Raw genomic sequence first — 14,803 nt, 5'->3', positions numbered from 1 at the left:
TTACAAATGTTATATTTTTAAATATGCAAATGAGGCATTATGTAGGAAAATATGCAAAATAATCGAAAATATGAAAGCTACTACTGTGGAAGGGTATCATGTATTAATTTACTTGTATTGATCATATAAACATTTTAACATTATTTAATATAAGTCTAGTTTTTCCCACCAATTTTGGAGCTCTGGCTCATGGACTAAAAACCAAAAAGAACTGAACCGGTTCCCATTGGGAACCAACGGTGGAAAGGGGGTCATTGAGCCACCATGTTGGCTGTTCAGTCATAGTTTTCCTTCTTCTTTAAATAACTATACGCACCAAATACATCTCAAGATATCTTTGTTGTGCTGTTGCTTGTCTTAAATGAGTGAGCTCTCTTTATCATTTTTATCCCACGATTTTGCTTCCTTCTATGCATGAGGAGTCCAAGCTGCTTCTTTTCACCTGACAGGGGGGAATTTCCCCGGCCGGACGTAGCGCATGGAAGGAACACGTTATTCCAATGAGTTCCTTTCCCCTCCATTAGGCGCCCCGGCTGGCCAGGGGGAGGTAGTTTAGGGCCCTTTAGCCAACCCCGCCTCAGAGAAGTGCACTGATGACACGGAGGAGGGAACACGCCCCCAGAACCCCCAGCGGGAATCGACCCCAGGACCTTCTAGCTGTGAGGCGACAGCCCTACCGACTGTGCCACCATGCTCCCTTAAATGAGTGAGCTCAATGGCTCACTGGAGTAATGGCCTACCTATGAAACAAGGTTGCAGGTTTAATTCCTGGCTCTGACCTCTGACAATGTATGAAGGTTACACAAACATCTTGCCAAATTTTGGATACTTTAAAAAACGTTTATTTGTGGCTTTCACCTTTATTTTATATTTGTTATAGAGGGAAAGACAGTATGCTGACAGGAAATGGTGAGAGAGATGGGGGGTGACATGCAGTTAAGGCGTCAAACCCACAGGGCCACTGCACACTGCCAGGCTTGGACTACCGGCCAAGTCTTTAAGTTTTAAATATAAATCTGGCACTACATCTCTTCACATGGGGGTATGCGACCAAATACATATATGATATATATATATACAATATGTGTGTGTGACGTGTGTGTTAATGACGTTTAGAAGATTTAGAACACTTTCCTGGGGGTCTTTGTGTGTAATAAGTGAGCCCAGTAAGACTATTGCGCCACAGAGACTTCAACATTATGTGATGTATCTTTGTTTTTCATATCTGGTTTGGTACAGCCCAATCTGAAAGATGGTTTAGGGGTTTTATTAAAAAATATTTTAACACAAGCTTACATATATCATGTAGCGACTCTGGTAGGACTCAAACCCAGAGCCTTTGAATATCTCTTTCGACATGACAAGAAGTCCAATGTGCTATCCATTGTGGAACAGAGCCTCACCATAAAAGCAGCCAGTGGGTGAAGCCTCGCTATTGACCTACCAGTATATGCCCGATTATAAGAACAATAGGATGGGCTGCTGGAAGTCGAACCCAGGATCTCCCATTTACTAGACCTTCACTGTTATTTTACACACAGTGGTGTCGCACCAACAGCCAATAGAATCGCATCAAGTTTTCCCCAAGCAAGGCCCTTGCAGTGTCAATGTCCGGCCAAGTGGAGGCAGCATAGCTTGATAGGGCCACTTAGAGACCAGCACACATCACATACAGTTTTTGTATTTACCTGTACTTTCGTTTGAAATGTACCCATTCTTTATATATATATATATATATATATATATATATATATATATATATATTTTTTTTTTTAATGTACCCATTCTGCATACTGTGAAATAAAATGTTCAATCAATCAGTTCTCAGATTGAGTGGTTTACTCAGATTCACCTTCTGACTGGGCACTAAAATCTGACTGGGCACTTCAAGTTAATAAAAGTTAGTCTATTTTTTAAGAAATATTGTTTTATAAAAATAGTATGGGATAATATGATTAAATGCCATTGTGCTGCAACAAAACATTGAATGTCCAAGACTGTTCCTTTCTTATGTTTTTTATTTAAATTGTGAAAATAGCCAATCTACAACACGTTGTGAGCTTGTAGATCTGCTATTCTCACTACTAGCGACACTCCTATAAGTAGGCCATACATTTTCGAAAAAACAAGTTGATATATGGATGGAGATATGAGCTTTCTATCGGACAACAAAATCATCAAAAAGTGGGAGAAATATTTCACAGACATTGACTCCATCTCTTTGCTTTCACGATTTTGAGATTCAATTTAAAAAAATGTCAGCGTATGTATTACAGAAGAGACCTAAAAATGGAGTTCAGTTCATATGCAACACTGTGTCTGGCCTAATAATTTACAAAAGAAAAAGCCAATGATTTCAATACTGATAGCGCCCCCTCTTTCCCCCATGGTTCCATGATCCTCCACCTCCACCCCCACCTCTCCAACTGCCACCTCCTCCACTGCCACCTCCTCCACTGCCAGCTCCTCCACCACCACCCCTCCAACCACCACCACCACCCCCTCCTCCTCTTCCACCACGTCCTCCCCAGCCACCTCCACCATCTTGTCTTTTTTGCCAGGGTGGCATCTCAGGACGTGGGGCTTCTATCTCGGATGGACGGCCTCCTCTGTCAGGTACTCTGCCCATTAGGATCTGTGGGCAAGACCAAGATGAAAGTAGGTTTCAGACTGGACTGTTGAATCGTAATCATGTGCAAAACTTACATCATGGCCAGGTAGCTATGCAACCAAAGATTCTACCAAAGCTTAACAGTCTGATAATCTCTTTCTCAGATTCCAAAAGATTCCATTCCACTGTATTTATTATAAATGTAAATATTACAAAGATAATTCTAATATTTATACTGACGACACATTTTCATGCCATGTGTAAATTGACCAACTGACACATTCTATGAGACATAGCCTGGTGTAAAGTGTATAAGATTTATACTTTGTCGTGCCACGTGGCGGAAATAGCAGATCTACAACCTCACAGTGCAGGCTATTTTTGAGTGGTGTAAACCACTCCTACAACTGGCTTTGTTTTGAGTGGTGTAAACCACTCCTACAACTGGCTTTGTTAGTTTACGTGTCTGTCCGTACCAAAAAAATGAGCATGGTTGCTATGGTCACCCAGTTCACACGGGTGTGATTTCATTACGTCAGACATTACGTCAGACCACAGCTGATCAGTCTATATAAGACCTTACACCACTCAGTTCACACGGGTGTGATTATTTTTAGACTTTTCACCCGACATGCTCAAAACAGGGACACCAGGGTGTGGTTAAAGAAACATTTAAAAAAATTGCGCTACTATAATGGAGCATTTACACATAGGCTTTGTACCTTGTTGACAGCACAGGCAGTTCCCGCCGTTGAGGAACCACTACTGGTTTTCACCACATTACAGATGTCCTGCCTGGCAGCAAGTAGCTCTGCCATACCCACAGATGGCTGTGGCCTCAGAGAATGTCTCTTGGGTTGGTAAGCTCTTGCCATGCTGTCCACCTTCACCTAACAAAAAAAGAAAAGAGACATGTACAATAAAATGACCTAATGACCTAAGCCCCAAACTTGTTCAAGTCAAGGACCCCCAAATTGACACTTTATTGCCCGCGGACCCCCCATTTGAAAAGATATTCCAAAGACACCCATAAGAGAAGATTTGTACGGCTCTAGATTCTCAACCTGTTTCATTTCAAGGACCCCCAGTTTGACATGCATTAGGCTACAGACCCCAATTGAATGGCATTTCTATCTCTGGGACCCCCAATTTATATTGTTAAATCAATGTTATTTTAACTCCGAGAGTGTACAAATGGAACCAAATGGACCCTGACCCTCTCAGAGTTAGACCCATAAGGGTCGATTTGGTTCCAAACTATCATTTAGCTGGGAACCCCCTGAAACTCCTTCAAGGACCCCTGGGGGTCCCCGGACCCCACTTTGGGAACCTCTGACCTAAGCTATACAGTTTACATGCCACATCCATCTCAGTCATCTACAGTATAAAGCATCATTGCCAGTCTTGCCAGAGAGAAAGAAGAGACTACAATAGGCCACACAAGCACTTTAAACCTACATCGGCTATTTGAAAATAGCTGACGTATAAGCTCACAACGCGTCACATGGCGCAACGTTTTTTAAAGAATCTGGAAAGAAAATGTGAAATACATCACAAATCTCGTACAGGGGTCCCTGGGACAGAATATTTTTTACGAGAAGAGCTGCTCACACTGGTTTAAACAGCATTAGCAAACAAACCCAAAAACCCACAACCAGCAATATTTACAAGCAACCCCTAACCCTAACCAGTAACCAAGTGCAGAGTGATTTAGTATTTATTTTAACGTTTTCTGAAAAGGTTCAAATTCGTATAAAGAATGTTGATATGATACACAGAGGTGTATGTGACACAGAGGGCGCAGCCGTCATTAAAGGTTAAAAAAAAAAAACATAAGATACACCAGGTCCAAATCGGGTTAAACAAGTAAATTTTGATTTAATCTTTAACTGGTAATTCTTTTTCATCATTCTGTGATGTGTTCTTGACAACTTCTTTAAACACTATTTACAGGTATTTGGGGGGTATTTGACACTTGCAACAAAGTGACACAGGCACCGGAAATATACTGGAAATGTATGTGTATTTTACAGTCAATAAATACAGTTTGACAGCACATTGTCACTTTCCAAAATGTCCCCGGCACTAGGGCCCTGCAGCATAAATATTTCAGCGTTCCTCCCTACTACTACCAACTAATATTACATAGTATTACTTTATTTTGTATATATTGCAAAGGGCTTTGTTCACAAACTGCACTTCTAATTTATTACTAAGCTTATTATGATAAGCTAAATATTAGACAGGAAGGTCATGCTATTAATAGTCTGTCTCGTGTTTGTTCCACATTAAATTTGTTAAAAAGTACAAAATAAAGTTGCGCTACTATTGAAAAATGTAATGCACACAATGCCTCTATAAAAACCCAACAGACCTACAGCGCTTTCCACTTTCTGTGTCAGATTACAGTCTGCAGTGCAACAGAAACAGAATACGAGATACATTGATTGATGCAGTGATAGGAAAGCCATTATAAATCAAGCCCAGATTGTGCACAGGCACACATGTGTGGCAATAATGGTGGTTAATTGGTGTTGAAAGAACTATTTTTTACACCTGTAAAAAACAACAGGTAATTTCAGGGATAAACCTGCCTTGGCTCTGTCCGACCAGCCAAAGGACTGCACAGTGACATCCAATCGCTTGATCAGCATTCTACGCCGACATTCGTACTCTGAACACAGGAGCGTGTTGATGCTTTGTAGCTTCTCCTGTGGACCCATAGAAAGTTCAAATGCATACTTTGTACAGACAAATATATATGAATATGAAGAACTTTAGAAGATTTATCCGACTTACCCATTGCTCACTACTGAGAGATTCCTTCAGGACTGGCATTGCAATGTGGCCACTTGATAGACCTTCAAGAATTGCCTTTATCTAAAATCGTACACACGGTTACGTTTAGACATTTGTGACTTTAATTACAGATGGCATAAACCATGTTGTGCTAGCTGCACTGATAAAAATATAATAATAATAATAATAATAATAATACCATTTATTCCCAACAGAATATCAGGACTTGAAAACACACCTTGTTTTCTACTTCAGAGAATAATCCTTCATCAATTTCTCCTTTTGGCTCTGAGAGCTTGAGTGTTTCACAAATTGCCCGGAGGTCCTGGTGTGCTGTGCTCTTTCCTTGTTGTTTATTAGAGACTCGTTTGCTGTTGACTATCTGTGCTGCTTGCAGCTCAGAGCAAAGAAACACTATGAAAGAAGAAAATAAAACATGACATGATGCATGAGTAACTTACCAACCAATAATGACTATTTGCTTGGTGCAGTGACTTCATCAGTATGGAACAATAACTAGTACGTACAGATGAGTTTTACATGGTCCCGGTTGTGTAGACTGCCCTGGAGAATCCCAGATACAACCCCTTCATAGGGACAGTGCAATTCTTTCAGTAAACCACTCATCTCAACCTTAAGACCATCCATGTCATCTATAAGAGAGAGAGAGAGAGAGAGAGAGAGAGAGAGAAATAAAAGCGGGAAAGCACTTTTTTGCTTCCCAAAGGAATTCAGTCCATCAGTCATACCGCGACTGAATGTCGTTCCTGTGCTGCTCGTGGAAAAGTAGAGATATTTGACTAAACAAACGTTTTCAAATGGATATGAAACTAGAGGACAGTATCCGACTCAAAGTCTTAGGAATTATTTATTGGGCGAGTACACACACCGTGCAGAGATCTAGGCCCTTACGGGACCCTCGGTTACCTTTTCTGTATTTTGGACGGCGGTACCCTAGGGTCCCTCGAAAGTCAATCCACTCTCCAATAGACGCAGCTGTACCTGTACTGTATAAAGTAGCAGTAGGAGACCGTGGAAACTTGTGCGAACTTGTGCCGTTAAGTATTTTTAATTTATTTTTGAAATGTTTGATTATCTGAAATTCTCTCTTCCCAACTTCCCATGTCCCGCGACTGGCTAGCTGCACATCCTAGTTACTGGCCAACCACATACATGGCATGCTGGATGTTTTTAATGCTGTCGTGTCGTGGGTCTATTGAATAACTCCTGTTATGGCCCAATCTTTAGCTTTCAATAATTTCAAAATAAGAAGTGGACATGTTTCCTCTTTAAAACAGTGTTTCTAAAATGTCTGAGCCCAGATACAGCAACGTGCAGCTAGCCAGTCGTGGTGCGGGAGGCAGGACATGGGAAGTGAGGAAGAGAGAAGAGAAGCTAAATATTCAAAAATAGATTCAAAATACTTTGAAATGGCAATTAACTGCTACTTTTTGCATATTTGAAACATCTCATCAACACTCAAGGGACGTTATATTTGTCTGTGACCAGACAGTGGTACAGCTGTGTCTATTGAAGAGTGGATTGACTTTCAAAATACAGAAAGGTCACAAAGGGGAAACCGATCTATGGCTGTGAATTTGGGAATACATGAAATGTACTATGTACGATCACAGACATTCTAGGGCTAATGTCAATAAAGCTACTTTGAAGTGAAGTGAATTGATATACAAGTGGCTCTCACCTGGCCCAGAAGAGATGCTCTCCTCCAGGTCACACAGCTTGTTTAACCTGGATGCGAGCCATGCGCATAGATTCACATATTCAGGGGAGGACAGTCCGCCCTCTGCAGCTCTGGCAAGCGCATTTTCCTCCAGCAGGGGGCCATCATAACTGTACACAGTGTTCAGGAGAACAGATTAAACAAAATACCCAGGATATTACTATTATTACATATACACAGCCAGCGTTACATATCCAAATACCATGCCTCTAATCCATTGACCTATTTAGTTAACGTAAACGTTAATTGGGGAGAAGAGTCGTTCAGTTGATGTCTTGATACTGCTTAAAAAGCTAACATCAGCTAGGAAAGCTAAATAGCGAGCTGTGGTCGATGCTTACCCAATTTGCTCTAGCGAGTCCAAGATATCACTCTCCATTGTGTGCGCTGCAAGACAAGTATTTCATCTACTTATTTAGACATTACATCGCGTGTAACTTAGCGGTTTAATTCGCTTTCATTGCTGCTCATTCATCCTCCTAAGAGATTCTTTGTAAACCAGAGCTGCTGCCTGCCTGCCTCCAACATGTCTGCTTAGAGGTCCGGCAGACAATACAGGTCGTGACGAAACCACCGTCATCTGTAGTTCCGCTGAACAAGCACTACCTGCGTAACAGTTAAGTAAGTCCCCAGTGGCATTAAAACATGTTCAATATCAAATTAATACAATATTTAGATTTGGAATGTTTTTTTTTGGAAAGTATATAAAAAAACGTAATCCCACCATTTCCAAGTAGTACATAATTACTTTGCATATTTACACTAATACAAAACATACATTAAAAGATAATAAATTATGATGTATAGGTAATATATTCACCTATATTTCGAGGAGTTTCCCAATATCTCCAGTTCTGAACAGAAAATGTTTTTTAGGTGGGAACCCTGGGATGCCAACGACCCCCTCTCAAAGATAGGGTTTAACCTTCCATATGTCTTCTTTTTTCCACTTGTTTACCCTCTATCCAGATAAAATTGGTATCCTGATGATTTTGTTTTTATTGAAAAGAAGGAACAAATAATCCATAGCAATAATTGTTATGGGGGTATCACTTACGGTAAGGGTGTAAAAAATATAATAACTAACATCACCTTTAAAGTGGAAGACCACTTTGGTAGAGGTTTAAGTTGTGTAGTTAGCTTGCCATGATGTGACAAGAAATCAAAAATAATTGCTCCAGTGATTAGGAATTGATCATTCAAAATATGCTCCTCATTGACTTACATGTAGGCCTATTGTACTCTGAAACAGCTCTCAAAATCACTCTTTTAGTACATAAACAAAGACAAAAAGTTGATTCAGACAATATAGAACATCACCAAACCCACTAACCCAGTACTGTTTTTCTTTTTATTAACTTCCTGTTAATTTTGCCATTATTAAGAAGAAAACCCGGGCTGGTTCAGTGGATCCGGATCCAGATCTTCAAATAGTAAAATCACACAGGACACAGCAGCACCTTTATCAGGTCAGGTGCAACATCTTTTATTTTTATTTTTTTAATGTGATTGATAAATGGGCAATTCTGCATAATGAGTACTTTAAAAGTATAAAGTACTATATACTTTGATGCCGATACTTTAGTACTTATTTCTGAAAGCAGGAATTGTACTTATAACAGAGCAGTTCTACATACTACTTTTACTTATTAAGTATCCATATAAACTCAGAGTACTTCTTTTTTATATATATATTTTGGCTTTTTTGCCTTTATTGATAGGGTACAGTAATTAGACAGGACAGGGAGAAAGAGATGGGGGAAGACATGTGGTGAAGGCTGACGGGCTCGGACTCGAACCCGTGACACTTTGTGTGTGTGTGTGTGTGTGTGTGTGTGTGTGTGTGTGTGTGTGTGTGTGTGTGTGTGTGTGTGTGTGTGTGTGTGTGTGTGTGTGTGTGTGTGTTGTATACACAGTATATTCCACCACATTTCCTATTATGTTATGTTGTGTTATGTTATCACTTATTTTCTCCAGTTTAAATGTTGTAGTTCACTTGGGATTTGTCTCTAAAAGACAACAAAAAAAAGAATGACAACACAACAAGACTAAAACTCACCATTTTATTATGATAATGTTATTTGATATGTCAAATTACAAGTGTATGATGTAACATAAAAACAGTTACAAACATATGTATGCATATTTACATTATATATTTATGAAAAGTAACGAGCTACATCTGTATAAAGAAAATACAACTATGACATGAGTTATTGGACTATAAATTTTACATCATATACTTGGTATTTTCGAACCATGATAGAAATACCTAGACGTATATAAACCAATAGAACCAGAACAAGAGTTGTTAAGTTGTAAGATGGAAACTAAAGCCTGGTTTATACTTTGTCATATAGGGCTGTGTCGCTCTCTGAAAAAATAGCCAATACACAGGCTCACAATGCGCCATCTGGCGTCGCATTGTGAGCTTGTGGATTTGCTACTTTTGGCATGCGGCAGCGTCACACGACAGGGTATAAATGAAGCATTAGATGGACGTGAGGCACTTTTTCGAGGTTGTCAGGGTGTGAACAGCTGATGGCACTAAGAAACCCAAAGAAAAGATGCACAGGAAAGAAATATGCACAAGAAAAAAAGAAGAGGAAAAAGGAGAGAGAGAAAGAAAACAGGCAGTGTTTACAGAATAGTTAGAGTACCATTTATACTGCAATTTTCAAAAACACAAATGTCTTCCACTATTTAGAACTAATCACAAATGTTACATCATCAAAGTGTTGTAAGATGAGAAAAAGCTTACATATATCATCAGTGCACCAAAAGCATTGGAGGATTGAAATATAACCACTCAACTGTTTGTGAAAGGTAACCTTTTTAAAACAATACACTGAAGAGAAACATGTTTATATAGCCTTTTTTCTTTTTTTAATCTACACAATGTCAAGAATGTACACTTGTACGTATGCATTCCCCAAAGATATGCACAATTTCCAAGATTGAAATAAGATAAAAGACTAGCAGCAAAGTGGTTAAAAACTGAAGCCTTACATAATGCAGGTACAAAATAAAAAAATATATTACAGCGGACAGACACGTGTTGCATATATAATACAGTACATGAGAGGAAGTTGCACTGTGCTGGTTAATGCAGAATGAAAAGATGTTATTTCCGTATTTTCTAAACTTTGTATAAATGCACGTCCTACATTTTGCTTCTCAGCCAGCAAGTTTTAATCAGGTTCATCAAACCTTGGTTCAGCTTGCAATACACAGTAAAAACCCTCAGTGTTAATTTATGTATTTGTAACTCATACAAATGTAACCAAATGGACCCTTACGGGTACGTTTAGTTACATTTGTACACTCTCACAAGTTGAATTAACTTAGAGGATTTGACTGTTCATGCAGGGCAATCCAATTACAATGGGAGGTTATAACAACAGGCACACCATTCAGTCACGCACACACTGCACATGCATGCCAACACACACACACACACACACACACACACACACACACACACACACACACACACACACACACACACACACACACACACACACGATAGAACATACAATTTCATACACACACTCGCATCACATGCATGCCTTCACACACGTACAAGCACAATGATGTGCACATCAAACATGCACACACACACAGCGATCAAACCCGTTAAAACACTCATGGTCATGGTTATAAGCTGTTGCAGAACTAGGTATTGTTTTAACAGTCTTTCATAGCTGATTTTCTCTCTCCACACAATAAAATTAGTGATTGTATCTAGCAGCTTTATATATATCAAACTTTTTTTTTTCTTTTGAAATAAGTGGACTGCCACTACTGTACCGTATTAGCACTATCCTTCCTTCCTTTCTTTCACCGTACAAAACTAGAGAGAGACTCTATTAGAAGCTCAATAGCCATTTCCATCAAACGCCCTCTACTTTTCAATGTGAAATAATACTAAAAGGTGACCTATGTACATAATGCTGTCAATTGAAGCTACAGTAGGCCTATATATACTGACAGCAGCGATAAATACAGCTCTATCTTTAAAAATTTCAGGAAAGGAAAAAACAATAACAACTGGGATTATTATCAGTATTTAAATATAGTGTTAAGTATTTACAGGTGTTTGAAGTTTGGTACCAGGGGGTGGGATGGGGTGGGGGGGGGGGTCTACCCTAGAGTGTTAAAGTGTCATGTCCCGTCACTGACTCAGTCTAGAGAGAGGTCAGTGAGTTTCCCATGTTAAAAAAGGTTGCATAGAAAGTAAAGAGAGCATTGGTGCCAGTGGGCATTACAGAGGTGGACTTTAGGGAATAAATGAGTCTGCCCCCGCCCCTCTGATCCAGTCTTTTACAGAGGTTGAAGTGCCACTGTCTTCCACCAGGGGTGACAGCAGGGGACATGATGTGCATAATCTGTTGGAAGGAGTTACAGCATGATTTATATGTCGTTGTACGATGGAGTCACACTTCGGAGATCGAAACACATTGTGAGCTTGTAGATTTGCTATTTATGGCGTGCGACTCCGTCGTACGGCAGAATATAAATCAAGCGGTATATGGTAGTAGTGCTAAGTTCAATGTCAAAAATTAAAAAGCAACCAATGCCTTTTTTATTTATTTTTTAGCTTAAACACATTTCCGTGTTATCGTAGCCAGATTTCCAAAATTAACAGTTAGGGGTTTGGGGGTTAATCAAAATTAATATTTAAAAGATATTTAGAATTGTTCAAGTCAACGACAGCTGTTAATTCCACCAAGGCTTATCTATATCTGCAGTGTTACAGTATATTGGCTGTGTTCCTTTGGATAGGAAATGGGATTTAACAGTTCACTCTACCTATAACTCTATCGGGGCTTGGAATCACCAAAAAGGGTCTTAATATTAAAGTATTATTTTCATTTGACTGTGAGCCAATGGGTCAACAGTAATGTTAAGATGCTTTTTGGGAAACAGAGCACATTGTTAGGAGTCAAACCACGTCACATGGTAACATTATTTGACATCGCTCGCCAGTGCATACGAAGACCTATGCACGCACACAATAGCTGTATGCTTTGTCAATAGCAAAAAGTATTCAACGTTGAAAACTACACACCCATTCATTCAGGACTTGGTTAATGGTCACGTGACACATGCCAGGAGTTCCTGTGGACCAGCTGTCAGGAATAGACTCTATGATAGCATTATAAGCAATACTAAATTACATAATCAAGAACAAAGCTTTACAAGAGACAAACATACAGTACTTTCTGTAAATTTGGAGAGGGTGCTGTAACCAAAGCTTGTAGACCAGTGCTTTCAAGGTGGGTTTATTTCATGCCAAATTAGGAGTTCAAGTGGTCAATTTTATTTACAGTCTAATCCTAAAAACCTCGGGATTTGCTTCAAAGATTCGTCTAATTTAAGTGCCTCATCATTTCACCAAGGAGCACTCAAAACCCATTATTCACCAAAAACAAAACTTGCTGGTTGAGCAAAATTTCAGCTTCAGGTTCATAATATAAAAATAAAAATCACAACAATGGAACAAAAACACCAGGTTCACTATTAAGCTAACAAACGGGGCCAAAAACTGAAATCTGCTAAAGTAAATGATATTGTGGTGTATTGGTCTCAATTATGAGGTTTCTAATACTAGTTGTTGATGTGGAAACACTATGCTATTTTTGGGCTGTGGGGCAGGGGATTGAGGATGGTAGGTCGTTACCATTTTCCCTTCTAGTCATGGCATCAATCCCTTTCTGTTGGAATGCAATCACATGGTCCAAATCACCTCAGAAAGACGAGGAAGTCATTCTATTATCTAAATGAATGTCAAGAGCTATGCCGTACCTTCAGCGTACCGTACCTTAAAAAAAACAAGCTGTGATGTTCTCTTTGTGTTAACATTCGATGTAAAAGAAAGCAAGGAAACACATAGCTATACATCCACCACAGCAACATCTCTCAAATGTTAAATTACACTAAATATGGTATATGTACCACTAGATTTTGAGAGGGTTACCTTTTAAGAGGGAGGGTTGGGGTACAATTTCTAGTGCACTTTCTCCGTCTAATAATTACATTGTCAGCAAATGCTTGAGCCGTGAAGGAAAGGCCACTGTTACCCGACTGCAAATTCACCAAAAAAAGCAAGAACATATCCCTTTTAGCATACTCAAACAGCAAGTATTTTTTTTCTTTACGCATAATAAATTTGTTTTCTTTTTTTGTCATTTAGGTTCCGCTCTCTGTACAAAAGACAATTTTCCTTCATAAAGTTACAAGTTACTTGTAGCAGAGTCCTGACATTTGTGGCCTGGTTTTGTCTATGAATGAGTGAATGTTAGACGTGTGTGTGTGTGTGTGTGTGTGTGTGTGTGTGTGTGTGTGTGTGTGTGTGTGTGTGTGTGTGTGTGTGTGTGTGTGTGTGCGTGTGCGTGTACAGTATTGGTGTGTTTTAGTAATATCTCCAAGTCTGTTAATCTCAACACCTCCTCCTCAGGTTAAGCTCCTGAACTTAGCTTGATGCTCAGAGCTCCCGCAAAGCATATTGGTTTGTCCTCCGCTGCTGCTTGTCGGCGACAAACGCAAACTGAAATCTCCAAAAGCCCTCAGAGCTGGGGATCAACAACGTGTCACCCCCGTCTGAGAGGGGGAATGAAAACAAGGATGTCGGCTTATTATTTCCGCTTTTATCCACTTCCTGTGTGTTAGCTAGCTTTGTGGGTGTCCCAGTGTCTCGGGTTGGACGGGTCACCCCGCTGCCTTGTGCTTTCCCCCGCAACAGCGGCAGGCCTCGCCACAGTGGTGGCAGGCGCGCAGCGGCAGGTAGCAGCACATGCACGGCGCGATGAACGACAGCGCCACCAGGGCCAGCCAGCGCAGGCAGAATTGCTCGTCGGATGTGTCGCACGAGCACGGGTCCGAGAAGTCGCCCTCAGAGTCGGACATGCAGTGATAGAGCATGCTCTCGGCGCACAGCATGCAGCTGACTTTGTAGATGCACTGCTTGATGGGGTCGGGGGCGTCCTGGCACTGCCCCCGCCGGTTGTCCTCGTGGTTGAACATCTCTGTGCAGTAGATGCAGCGCGAGCGCTCTCCATCTTCCCTCCGCCGCCGGCCCTTCTTGGACTTGAGCAGGGGCGAGGGCTGGGTCTTGATGGACGTGTCCTTGCCCAGGCCCAACCCCATGCCCGTCCCGATGCCCATGCCCGGGCCAGAGTGTAGCTCCCCACCGGGGCCTTCAGGGAAGAGGTACTCACACTTCTTACTGTCCAGTTTGTGGAAGGCAGTGGGGAAGTCATTGTCCTCGCGCTCGGTCTCTTGTTTCCACATGACAGGGTGACGGTAATCCTCATAGCCACGGATGAGCACGTCCTTGCGCGGATTAATCCGAACGATCTCCTCCTCGTCCATGTGGAAACTGACGTGACGACTCGATTTGAAGGACACCTGCGAGAATATTAATAAGAATAGAATATATTCAGAATCAGGCCAATTACTACAACAGACTTGTGTTAAAGAGTCACCATGGAGCATGATAAAAAGCCTATATGCACAATCTGTTGTTAGTGTTACATTAATTACATTTCTGCATGACCTTGGTTCAAAACACTCATCTCTATGATCACAGTCCTCCCCATGTCTCTTTTAGCACAGTACTAGTTGCTGTGTAGTAGTAGTAGATGATACAT

At 40.6% G+C, this 14,803-nt stretch overlaps 2 protein-coding genes across 2 annotated transcripts in view; both read right to left on the bottom strand.

Annotated features, from left to right (window-relative positions):
• Positions 1–2,003: 2,003 nt before the first annotated feature.
• fam98b (family with sequence similarity 98 member B) lies at positions 2,004–7,731 on the bottom strand. The gene is made up of 8 exons (XM_079527848.1): positions 7,493–7,731; positions 7,113–7,261; positions 5,938–6,063; positions 5,649–5,824; positions 5,411–5,491; positions 5,206–5,322; positions 3,334–3,501; positions 2,004–2,635 (listed from the first exon to the last, which is right to left on the bottom strand). The coding sequence occupies exons 1-8, from the start codon at positions 7,528–7,530 to the stop codon at positions 2,357–2,359; spliced, it is 1,134 nt and encodes a 377-aa protein (XP_079383974.1). The 5' UTR covers positions 7,531–7,731; the 3' UTR covers positions 2,004–2,356.
• Positions 7,732–9,200: 1,469 nt separating this feature from the next.
• The window catches only part of spred1 (sprouty related EVH1 domain containing 1), a 48,654-nt gene continuing 43,051 nt past the window's right edge, over positions 9,201–14,803 (bottom strand). The window contains exon 6 of the mRNA XM_079528051.1: positions 9,201–14,561. Within this exon, the coding sequence (XP_079384177.1) occupies positions 13,863–14,561 (699 nt within the window). The 3' untranslated portion in view covers positions 9,201–13,862. The remainder of the gene's footprint in view (positions 14,562–14,803) is intronic.

Source organism: Electrona antarctica (genome assembly GCF_951216825.1).
Source record: "Electrona antarctica genome assembly, chromosome: 18".
Lineage (NCBI taxonomy): Eukaryota > Metazoa > Chordata > Actinopteri > Myctophiformes > Myctophidae > Electrona > Electrona antarctica.
Note: the sequence above shows the minus strand (reverse complement) of the source record. Positions and strands in the feature narration are given on the sequence as shown.